We start from the raw sequence: 12600 nt of genomic DNA, 5'->3' as shown, positions 1-12600 counted from the left end.
AAAAATCACTGAGTCTGTCATCTCCACATGATCTTAATAGCAAAGCATCTTAATGATCAGCATTACGATGTATTTAATTGAAGATATAAACAACAGTATATTGAATACTCTGAACAGTCACTGACGACTGCTGCAGATATACAATCACCTAAGCCTGACTTTTTTTCAGTGTAACATATGTACAAAATTACTTACAAGGATTGTGCTTTTCTTAATCGTTTCTACTTACAAGATAAGAAAAAAGACTATAGCTAAGAAAATATTAATACATAGATTTTCTGACATTTCTCTTAAATACTTAAACAACTATTTATATTACATTGAAAAGTGTGAACTATACCAATGTCTTCACTATCAGGCTGCAGCATAATTACAATTTAAAAAGAAAGCTCATAGTACAATACTATTGAAATCACATGTAGGATTATGTACATGAAAATAGATCAAGTTACCTTGCCTTCGATTCCAATTCCACAATCTGCTGCTTGGATCATGCTGACATCATTTCCTCCATCACCTGGAAAATGCCATTGCAATATGCAGTTATTCAAACTCTTTCCCTCTCTTTAGGCACTTTTTAGTAATGTAGTATCATTAAGTTCTTGCAATTTGAACGCAGATTAAAATAAATATAATGTCAATGATCAAGATATATTTGTTTGAACATTTTTTTAAAAACTTTTCAATGGATCATCTTTTACTGTAAAGAAACTGTAATATTTGGAAGTGAAATACTTTGAAATGCTGAGCTATAACCAGCATTTATTTCTCACTATTGCCATCTACTGTCCAAATTTATCCAGTTCTTGTTATTTTGAATGAAACTAGGTCTGGCACTCACCTATAGCACATGTTCGTTTTCCAGTGTGGTGCTGTAACAGTTTCACAATATGAGCTTTCTGGGTGGGTGAACATCGGCAGCAAACGACAGCAGGGCATTGGCATGCCAGCTCTACAAATTCATGCTCATAGTACTTCAGACAAACCTATGGAAATCAACATATTTCATCCTATTTGATCTTCTGTTCTTAATTATGACAAGAATCACAATATAGGTTCATTTCACTAATAGAGACACTTGAATGAAAAGGAAATCCCTCCTTCTGCTATCATTTTGCTTGAGTGACAGCAACAAAATAATTTTACTCACATTCCCTGGACCTTGATTTTTTTTTATTGTAAACTATCACTCTTAGAGATGTTTCATTAGTGCTAATACGAGACACAAAATTCCAAATATTCACAGTACCAAATCATATTGTTTACACATTTCATTAATGTAAACCTGGCTTAAGCAATTGCCAATAAAACAATAAGGTTTGGTTTTCTAGTATAGGTGTTCTTGATTTATGGCTTAAACACAACAGCAATCCTGACAATGGTTTAAAGAACAGAGGTAATTTTCGAAACATTTTAAAATAACTGAGAGTATAAACAACCCTTTCCTTTTCATATGAAATTGTGCAACCAAATTACTTTTGATAGAAGTTGAGGTCATACCTCTAGAGAGTCTCCAGATATCACTAAAGCGCAGTCATGCTTCCTTCTAAAAGCATTAAGTTCTAAGTGAGCTTCTCCTCGACTTGTTACCTTCAATAAAAATACACAATCAAAATTAAAAAAATGGTTAAATAAGTTTGAATTGAAATATCAGAGAAACTATTTAGAGAAACCAAGACCAAAAAAACCCTGATCTTCAAAGTGTTGTACCCCAGGGTATGTCTACATTACAGCGCTAATTCGAACTAACTTATTCAAATTCGTTAATTCGAAATAAGCTAATTCGAAACAACACATTGAAACCCAAAAACTAATTTGAATTAGTGTTTTGCTAATTCGAAATAGCGTGTCCACACTGATTGGATGCTGGGTCGCATTTAAGGGCAGCTGAAACCGGTTCCGGCAGGGCATCAGGTCAGTAGTTGCTTTGTGTGGCTGCTGTCTGAGGCTCGTGCTTAAAGGGACCTCCTGGACAGCCGGTTCTCAGCCTACCTCGCAGAGGGACATCAAAGCGTTTTCCTCTCTGTCTGCCTGTGTCGGTGGTTCCCATTGGGGACGCCGCCACAGTTGGCACCATGGAGCCAGAGCTTGCTGCTGCAAGCCTCCCTGGGGGCCGTGGAGGAGCCGCAGCAGCGTCCGGACGCCAGCGTGCCCCGCCGCATCTGGCGTCTGGACACCAGCAGCAACTGGTGGTACCGCATCGTCCTGGAGCACTGGGGAGACCAACAGTGGACCCAGAACTTCAGGATGAAGGAGGACACCTTCCTGGAGCTCTACGAGTGGCTTGCCCCTGCTCTGCGGCGATGGGACACTTGCATGAGGCCCGCCATCCCCGTCCAGAAGCGTGTGGCCATCGCCCTGTGGAAGCTCTCCACGCCGGACAGCTACCGATCTGTCAGGAACCAGTTCAGTGTGGGGAAATCCACCGTCAGAGCAGTGCTCATGCAGGTACGGCACTCACCGGCCACTGGGCCGGGGGGGAGGAGGGCTGCAAGGAGGGGATGGACTGCCCCAGGGAAAATGGGGGGGCAGGAGGCGGCAAAAGTGCCTCACACGGGAGGGTTTGGTCTGTCCCGGCTGTACTACATGCCGCCCGCGGGGGTTGCTTCCAGGAGTGGGGCGCGGGGCAGTGCCAGGGAATGAACACTCCCAGCCACCCGGGCGCCCCAGCGATTCGCAGTTTGCTGTCTCTCTCTGCAGGTGGTCAAGGCCATCAACCAGGTGCTGCTCCGTAGCGTGGTCCGCCACGCCGACCCAGCTGTGGTCATCCAGGGGTTCAGCGCCCTCAGGTTCCCCAACTGTGGGGGCCATCGGCGGGATGCACATCCCCATCCGTGCCCCGGAACACTAGGCCTCCCAGTACATCAACCGCAAGGGGTACTTCTCTGTCCTCCTGCAGGCTGTGTCTGACCACCGGGGCCAGTTCACGGACATTAATGTGGGCTGGTCCAGCAAGGCACACGACGCCAGGCTGTTCTGCAACTCCTCCGTGTGCCAGAGGCTGCATGCCGGGACCTTCTTCCCCAACTGCCACATCAGGGTCGGGGATGTGGACATGCCCGTCTGCCTAGTAGGGGATGCTGCCTACCCCCTACGGCACTGGCTCATGAAGCCCTCTACGGGACACCTCAACCCCTCCCGGCAGGCCTTCAATGCCAGGCTCACCAGGGCCCGCATTGTGGTCGAGGGGGCCTTTAGCTGACTGAAAGCCCGATTTAGGTGCCTCCTCACCCGCCTCGACCTCGCCGAGCACAATATCCCTCTCGTGGTGGCAGCATGTTGTGTGCCGCACAATTTATTTGAGCGGAAGGGGGAGGCTTTCCTGCCAGCCTGGATGGCTGAGGCTGAGCACGTGGCTGGCCAGTACGCGCAGCCCCGCACTGCCGCCGTCCGGGAGGCCCAATGAGGGGCCGCCCTGTGGGAGAGCTTTCAGGTGGAGGACTGAACTCTCCCTGCATGCCCCACTGGGGCCTTCTTCCACCCTCCCCTCCTTCCCCTTTCCCCTCCCTAACTCCCCTTTCTAATGTAAAATAAAAACACCTGTTTTGCCAAAAAACCTCTCTTTATTGTACATAACTGGGGTGGAGGGAAGGAGGAATGATGGTGGGAGAGAGGAGGGGGAAACCTGGGAGGAAGGAGCTGGAAGGGGGAGGAAAGGGAGGGAAAGCTCAAGATTGGGGGTCCTGCTGGCTCTCCCGTCTCACAGCACTGCGGGTGAGGGAGCGTCGGGGGGGGAGTGGGTGTGGCGGGTGGGGCAGGGTGTGCGGAGGAAGCGGGAGGGGGAGTAGAGGTGGGAGGAGGAGCGACAGCTGAGGTGGTCGCAGGGGCTGGAGCAGGAGGAGGCAGGAACCTGTCCACCAAGGTCTGGAGGTGACCTCGGAGGGCACGGCTCTGCTCCTCCAGCGTCTCCAAGCTCCGCTGCCGCAGCCGCAGGTCCTCATGGACCCAGTAGTCCTGGGTGCAGAGCTGATGCTCCAGTAGCCGGAGATGCTGCCGCTGGTAGTTCTCCAGGTTCCTGGTGCGCCTGCTGGCCCGGATGCGGGTGGCTGTTGCAGGCAGAGTGGTGCACCCTTCAGTCCCAGGTGCTGCGGCTGTGGTGAAACAAGAGCAGTGGTCAGTTCTCTCTGGGGACACAGTGGGTGAAACCCAGCCCCCCTCTGCAGGGTGAGGTCGGCGTGTGGGGAACGGGCCAGGGGCCCCTGCATGACACCCAGCTGCTGCTCCATGGTGGGCAAGGCCCAGGCGCACGGTACCTGGGCTCCCTCGCCCCCCACCCCCCATACACATAAGAGGAGCATGATGGCACTCACATGTGGAGCCCTCCCCGGCCTCGGACGACACAGCCGATGTGCTCTGTGGGGTGCCTCAGAGGTCCTGGGTTCTGGGCAGGCTCCTGACTCTTGGCATCCTCCTCCTCCTCCTCTGTGTCAGGGATGGGTCCCTCTGCCCTGGGGTCGATCACCACCCGGGAGGCATGGACTGTGTGAGCCCCCAGAATGCAATCCAGGGTCTCGTAATAAGGGCATGCCTCTGGGTCGGCCCCTGGCTGGGAGGCCCTGCAGTAGGCCTGCCACAGGTCCTTGATGCAGCGGATCTGCTCCTGGGTCTGCATGTGGCCTCTGGTGGCCAGGCTGGCATCCATGCGGCTGTAGACGGCCGCGTTCCTGTGCCTAGTGCGAAGATCGTGGATGTTGGAGGCCTCCCCCCAAACCTTAATGAGGTCCACGATCTCCGTACTAGACCAGGTGGGCACTGGCCTTTTGCAACCCCGGGCAGGCTCCTGTGAGCCACCAGCCTAGTCCGGGGAAGAGGCTGAGGACTGGGTGGTAGCGGGTGGCTGGCTCATGTTGTGCCAAGTGCAGGGTCTGCTGGCTGGGTGCTGGCAGGATTGCAACTGGCACATGCACTGTAGCCAGACCGTGCCCCTTTAAGGGCTCCGGGGCTGGGAGGGGGGCAGAAGAGTTCCCCTGGTTTGGCCCAGAGTGGCCACCAGAGCAAGCTGGGAAGGGCTAACCTCCAACTAGTTCGAATTAAGTGGCTACACAGCCCTTAATTCGAACTACTTAATTCGAACTAGGTGATACTCCTTGTAGAATGAGGTTTATCTAGTTCGAATTAAGTGCTCCGCTATTTCGAATTAAATTCGAAATAGCGGTTTGCATGTGTAGCACCTATGAAAGTTAATTCGAAGTAATGGCTGTTAGTTCGAATTAACTTTGTAGTGTAGACATACACCCTGTGAGTGTCTCTTTCCCATCTTGTGTGAAAGAACTAAGATGTGAAAGCAGTTTTCATGAGGCAAATTTGTGCAAGCAGTGCCTCACCAAAGTGTATCAAGGATGCACAAATTATGCATATAAAATCTCTTCAAACCTTTATTTGGGATTAAGTCATTCAGGTTTGGTAATTCTTGATAAACGCTCTAATTTACAAAAATGACATTGTTCAATTATGAATATAGAAAAATATGATGTGGCTACTTTAGTGGTTCTATTAATTTGGATGAGAAAAAGTAAAACCCTAAAAAGTTCAAGAGGCACAGGAATACAATTATTGGTATTAATCCTTTTAGAAACTTGCAATTGATAAAGTTTTCCTAAGTATGCAATACAAAGACTAATTTGGGTATGAATAAGTACCATGGAGTCATATAATACACACAAATCATGACCTATTCCTGGGGTCAGAGAATATCATTATACAGTAACGTATTTCACATAATATATTACAATATGTAATCGGATTTGTGACATGCAATATGAGCACACAATATAATTTTGAAAGGACCACATTAGAATACTGAACTTGCAACATTTACAGGCAGTCCCCGGGTTACGTACAAGATAGGGACTGTAGGTTTGTTCTTAAGTTGAATTTGTATGTAAGTCGGAACTGGCTCCAGATTCAGCTGCTGCCACTGAAACTGACCAGGGGCTGACTACAGGAAGCCAGAGGCAGAGTTGCTCTGCCCCCAGCTTCCTGGAATCAGCCTGACCAGTTTCAACAGCTGCTGAATCTGGAGCCTGGGACAGAACAGCTGGGGCGCTGCCCGGTAGGTTCCCACAGGACCAACCCGGCAGCACCCCAGCTGCTCTACCCGAGGCATCCCGCAACAAAAGCTTGGTCTGCTGGGGGGGGGGGGGGCGCACTAGCTGCGCCCCCTCCCTCGCCAGCAGACCAGGGAGACCCGAGCCAAGCCGCATAGGCGGAGGGACCCCGCTGCCCATGCGGCTTTGCTCCTGTCTCCCTGGGGCGCTGGGGGGAGTCCCCCCAAGCACACCAGGGAGACCTGAGCAAAGCCGCACAGGCGGAGGGACCCCGCCGCCCGTGTGGCTTTGCTCCTGTCTCCCTGGTCTGCTGGGGGGGGTCCAGCAAAGCCGCTGGACCCCCCCAGCAGACGAGGGACACCCAAGCAAAGCTGCCCAGGCGGCGGCTTTGCTCGGGTGTCCCTGGTCTGCTGGGGGGGTCCAGCGGCTTTGCTGGACCCCCTCCAGCAGACCAGGGAGACCGGGAGAAGCTTTTCTCGCCCCGGAGGACACAGGTGGTGACCCGCCGCCCATGAGCTCCGGGGCGAGAAAAGCCCCATTTGTAAGTGCGGATCCGACATAAGTCGGATCCGCGTAAGTCTGGGACTGCCTGTACAATATAACCATATTCAAATGTACTAATATAATTATAAATATAAAATGTTAACTTTCAAGTAGACTTTTTCTGAACTATCACATACAAAATGCAGTTATTAGTGTAAAACAAAATTTCTAAACTGTTTCACTTGTGATTTGGGTCCTTTTAACAGAAATTGGTCAAATCAAATTTAAAATGGATGGGTCCTTTGTTTCCTTTGCTCCCATTTTCCCCCGATATTAGTTGGGCCCTGGGTCTAGTCAGCCCACAAGGCTGGGGGAGGGGCTTTGAGAAGTGCGTGGGCTGATGCCTGCCCATTCCAGGGCTTCAGATAGGAAAATGGATGAGCCTAAACAGGTTTTTAATTCAGTTGGGGGCTAACACTGTTCTTGGTCTAAGACAGACACAATCAAAGGCTGTAAGTCTTGAACCTGTCTCTCCAACAGTAGGAACTCTAGGTCTGGGTCCTGTTAGCATACAGCACTTTGTATTGGATTAATTGCATACAGAGATCTGCAAGGATATTATGATGCAATTCAACAGCATGGTCCGAAAATACAAATATGGAATTATTTCTCCTTCCTTTCTAAGTTAAGTGTGTTTTGGGGAGGGTGAGGAAGGAAGAGAACCTAGCTCCTATTCTGTCTGGCACCAGGGACTGGGACCCACTATTGTGTCTAGCCATGGACATACCATATTTTTGTGATTTTTCAGGTTCCTCCAAAATTGATTATGTTCAACTTAATATTGACTTGAATTGCCAGTCAGATTTAAGTACTGTAATATGCTAAAAGCTTTTTTGTTAAAACTTGTTGTAATGGCATAGACAAGACAGAAAATACATTTATATAGAATTCTAACTAATTTAAAACTTCATGTATTCTAAATTAATAGTTCCAAGTTGATCTCATATTACTAATCTAAATAATGAAAATAATAATCTAACAAACTAAATAGATGTTATTCAGGAAGACTTAATTTGCAGTATAACAACTGGAAAGGTCAACAAAAATTGATCTGAAGTTTTATCAGAAGAATTAATAATTTAATTGCAAATAGGAGTCTGCAGGGCCTAATTTCCCATTCTGATGCTTCATAAGAACTGAAATTTACATGTAAATTATATTGAAATAATTATTTCTGTAGGTGCAAGTGGCTCATTTAGAACAAACAGACATTATATGTCTGATCACACACCATAAATCAAGGCTTAGGGAATCTATTTTTGTTTTAATTCAATACAGTTGAAGTTATTAAAATATAACAAAATTTATATAAATACAGATATTAAGTTTGATTTCTATAATTTTTTTTAAAGAGACAAATAAGAAAATACAAGTATTTAATTTGAAGAGTGTAGAACACTAACACGTCTGGTTTTCTGCTTTTAGTATGAACCCTTGTTCTACAGAAGAAATGTGTTTGGACTCTCGCTTTTATCTGTAATTCAGGAGTAACTCAGTGGAAGTCAATAGAGTTATACTACTGTAAAACCAGTACTCTAGGACTAGGAACATTAAATTTAGATTAATTAACTAATTGAATAGTTGATGGGATTTTCATCGACTATTTGATTAGTGTATAAGGGCACCTCCTCCTTTGAACTGTAGCAAGAAGCGAAAGCCCCACAGGGAGCGTGGGGCTTCCTTTTGTAATGTACAAGAGGTCCAGTGGGGTTTTCATACATTTCAAAAGCAGAAGCCCCGCAGGGAATGGGGGGCCAACGGGGATGAATCTCCGTTGGCCCCGCGCTCCCTATGGCGCCTCAGCCTTTGAAATATACAAGAGCCTTGGTGGGGCACTTGTATATTTCAAAAGGAAGCCCCACAGGGAGCGCAGGGCCAGCGGGGAGTCCTCTGCTGCCTCCCGCTCACTGCAGGGCTTCTGCTTTTGAAATGTACAAGAGCCCTGGTAAGGCTCTTGTACTTTTCAAAAGCAGAATCACATCAGAAGCAGTGCAAGTGGAGACTGCTTCAATCTCTGCTTGCACCGTTTCCGCTGCCCCTGTCCCCCATGGAGATAGTGCTGGGGAGGAACCGGCTTTTAAGCCGGCTCTCCTCAGGACCGGCTCCTGCTCCCTTCCTCCTTGCTGCCTCTCTCTTATAGAGGGAGCAGAGAGGGAGGGGGAAGTGGCTAGTTGTATCACTAGTCAACTAGTCTCTTCCATCCCTAACTAGGACAAGAAGTCCTTTGTGTACCACCTGGAAGAAGATTCTTTAATGATGTACGTAATACTTTATAATCTACCATCTTTAGTCACCAACTTAAAATACAGTTTCTATGGAATTGTAATATGACTTCCATAACAACAGCACATTGACTTAGTATAACCAATCCTATTAATTGTTAATTTGATATTCATGGGGTAACAATGGCCATGTGTTAGGCAGCATGTATTTCACTCTATTTGATGAGGCCAGTCTTAAAATACTATCGGGAATTATACTTACGGGTCTGAAAATATGAATATCTTGGGTTCTAGATACCAAGTGGGAACTTTTTGCAATACAAGTAGCTGTCTCCAGTTTATCTCCTGTTAACATCCATATCTGCAAAAGAATTTTAGGGTTAATTCTGCTGAACATTAGCTCGGTTCTCAAAAGCTGAATGATATCCATTTCTTAGTCTACTGCTCTGTTGAATCTGATAACCAGGAGAATGCACTGGCTGCACACCTTTAAATGAAAGAAAGTAACAGACATATTTTCACGACAATTGCACACAAAGGATGAGATTACATGGTGTCCCCATTTAGGCACAGCACAAACTCAGTTCAGGGGGAAAAGGAGGTGGATGGATTATGGAGATTTAAACCACTTTTGCATTTGCCCAGTCTGGGGATGTTCCAAGAACTGGACATGCTCCTTGACCTAAATTATAGCAGACTCTTGGTGCTGACCCATGGGCTACAGCATTACTTAAAATCTCTGGCACACATACAGTGGCACTGCTCTCAACATATCCCTGCTGCTCTCCACCCTTCTATTGGGGCTTTTGAGGAGGCTTTGGTGGTAGCCTTATGTCTCTTCCACAGTTCCTGTGCAGGAAGACTATTCCCTCCCCTCCAGATTGCTGTTTAGTTTTCTTAATCTAATTGGCTGGAACCAGCATGAGGAAATCATCCAGAATACATTGGGCACTATACAGTTACATGGGAACAACCCAGACACTTACAATTTGAAAGACTATAGTTACAGATACAAAATACAATTAAAATGTCAGTTAGGATTGGCACATATTTTGTTGTTTTTCTTTTCTTTATGTTTACTATCTATCCCCTCTGCTCCTCTACTTAGCTGATGCCAGCTATTCTTAAAATATAAACCATCTCCCCCCAAACAGCAAGGGGAAAAGAGAGAAGAGGCGATGGAGAGACAAAGGAGGAAAAGTTGGCGAGTTGAGCGAGTCAGAGAGACTGTGATGCAGAAAGCAGAAGGGAGACTGAAGCAAACAATCAGCAGAAAGTAAAGACCCTCTCTGATGTGAAGGATGAATTACTTCATGGGTATAAAGGGGAAGAGATGTCTTCAATTAGGACATGTTGGATTTGTGTAGTGACAAGGGGTCCTGCCCACACCTTAAGCCCTGCTCTATTGCTCCAAGCTATCTGGCTTACAGTGTCTATAGATCAGGCCCACCTCTAGGAAGTGCTGCTTTTACTATACCAGTCCATATACTTTAGTTTGGGTGGAATCTGCTGAAGTCTGGTGTTCCCAGAGTACACCCATGCAGCCAAATAGGCTGGGATCATTGTGCAGACACACAAGGGGAAAAGGGCTGTTTTCCCTTCGCTCCCTTGAGAGAATCAACTTGACACCATTTATGAGAAGAATAGCTGGGAGTAGTGGAAGGCAGGGAGCTCCATGGAAGCCTACTGAGTAATAGAGGGGAGGCTTCTGAGTAATAGAGGGGAGGGCGTATAAGCCACTAGACACAGAACCAGCAGCTGAGATGCTGCAAGAAGGAAACAGCAAAACGAGAGCATGCTGTGGGGGAGGGAACTCATCTATCTATCTATCTATCTATCTATCTATCTATCTATCTATCTATCTATCTATCTATCTATCTATCTATCTATCTATCTATCTATCTCAGAACACAAGTGGTGGTCTCTGCAGATCGCAATGAGGATCCGTTGGAGAGCTGCAGCCAGATTAATTACTGTGACCTTCAGGTTGCAGACATACAGGGCAGGTTCTCCTTTGGCAGAGGGTTTGGTTCCCTGACAAACTGGAATTGCACTAAATAACTTAAAGACAAATGTTGTACCAATCCCGAAGAAAAGAGATTCTGTGGGTCTAAATAATTAGAGGAGTAAGCTCACCATTAATAACAGAAAAAAAATTATGATGAAAATAATTGTCCACAGCGTAAAGCAAGTTTAAGAGGAAGTAGCAGAGAAGGAATAATATGGCTTTAGATCACAAGCCAACATCTGATGGAAAAAATGAGAATGTGTATGAAAGGTGTTTGTTGCATTCATTGACTTCAAAACGGCATTTGTTTTGGTTTGGAGGGAAGCATTATGGAAAATACTAAATCACATGTAATTCTTGCAATTATAGAAGTTATATACAGTAAAACTCCAGTGGTCCGGCATCCAATGGTCCAGCACTCCTGATGGTCCGGCACCATCTGGAACCCGGAAGTGCTGGATAATTGGTGCTGCTCTGCCCCCTGGCTTCTCCGATTCAGCCGCTGCTGAAACTGACCAGCGGCTGACTCTGGGAACCCGGAGTCAACTGCTGGTTAGTTTCAGCAGCGGCTGAATCGGGGAAGCCAGGGGCAGAGCAGCTGGGGTGCTGCCAGGTTGGTCTCCTAGCGCTGCCCCTCGGCGCTGCAGGACCAACCTGGCAGCACCCCAGCTGCTCTGCCCCAGACTTCACCAAGTCAGCCGCTGCTGAAACTGACCAGCGGCTGACTTGGGGAAGCCAGGGGCAGAGCAGCTGGGGTGCTGCCAGGTTGGTCCCCTAGCGCCGCCCCTCGGAGCTGCGGGACCAACCTGGCAGCATCCCAGCTGCTCTGCCCCAGACTTCACCAAGTCAGCCGCTGCTGAAACTGACCAGCGGCTGACTTGGGGAAGCCCAGGGCAGAGCAGCTGGGGTGCTGCCGGGTTGGTCCTGCAGCATCGAGGGGCGCATCCCCCCCTCCACCCCAGACCCCTCACAGCCCCCTCTTCCAATAGTCCATCATATTTGATAATCCGGCACCTCCTGGGTCCTAAAGGTGCCATATTATCAGAAGTTTACTGTATGAAGATTCCTGTAGTGTTGTAAGAGGAGGCGGAAGACCGAGCAACCAGTTCAGGTCAAAGTCTAATGTAAAACAAGGTGGTGTTTCATCAAGTTTTTAAATTGAACATTAAGATTATTACATGAGTAGGAGAGCTTGACAGTGAACGATCAAAAGTTAAGCTCCTTAGCTTATGCAGATGACACTATATAACTGGGAGATCTGTTTGAATGAATGAAGATACTCTTTGTGGTAGTCAATATGGATTTAGAATAAAATGTCAAGATGGTTGCATCTTGGAAAAGTGACAATGAAAAGTATGCTGCAATACAGCAGCTGGGGAAGTCACAGAACAAGTAAAATCTTGTGTAGTCAGGAAACTTGGTCAGTCCGGATGATGCTAACGTTAAAGAAGATGTGTTTTAGCAATAAGTGCCACATGCAAGTTAATGAAATTATGAACTTATAAACTTTGCATTTGGTACCAAGGTGAAAAATGTATTAAACCAACATACTAACAGTATTACTCTATCGTTTGGCAGCAGACATTGGGTATGTCTACACAGCATTTTGGAGTGAGTACCAGCACACCTTCCAATCCAAGTCAACAGACTTGGGCTAGCAGAACTCATGTTAGCATTCTGAAAAGACTGTATAGACAGCACTTTGAAGTTGCTGCTCGTGACAGAGTTTGGATTTTGAAGCCTACCCTCTTCCCTAGGCTTTGGAGCCCAAGCTTCAGCC

At 47.1% G+C, this 12600-nt stretch overlaps 1 protein-coding gene across 4 annotated transcripts in view; it reads right to left on the bottom strand.

Moving 5' to 3' along the window:
• Positions 1 to 12600, bottom strand: part of ATP9B (ATPase phospholipid transporting 9B (putative)) — a 314205-nt gene that overhangs the window by 18474 nt on the left and 283131 nt on the right. For all 4 annotated transcript variants that reach the window (XM_006128867.4, XM_075921103.1, XM_006128868.4 and 1 more), the window contains 4 exons: positions 9075 to 9173; positions 1501 to 1590; positions 842 to 986; positions 453 to 517 (listed from right to left, as the gene is read on the bottom strand). In XM_006128867.4, coding sequence (XP_006128929.1) covers positions 453 to 517; positions 842 to 986; positions 1501 to 1590; positions 9075 to 9173 — 399 coding nt within the window. The remainder of the gene's footprint in view (positions 1 to 452; positions 518 to 841; positions 987 to 1500; positions 1591 to 9074; positions 9174 to 12600) is intronic.

Source organism: Pelodiscus sinensis, chromosome 2, assembly GCF_049634645.1.
Source record: "Pelodiscus sinensis isolate JC-2024 chromosome 2, ASM4963464v1, whole genome shotgun sequence".
NCBI lineage: Eukaryota > Metazoa > Chordata > Testudines > Trionychidae > Pelodiscus > Pelodiscus sinensis.
Note: the sequence above shows the minus strand (reverse complement) of the source record. Positions and strands in the feature narration are given on the sequence as shown.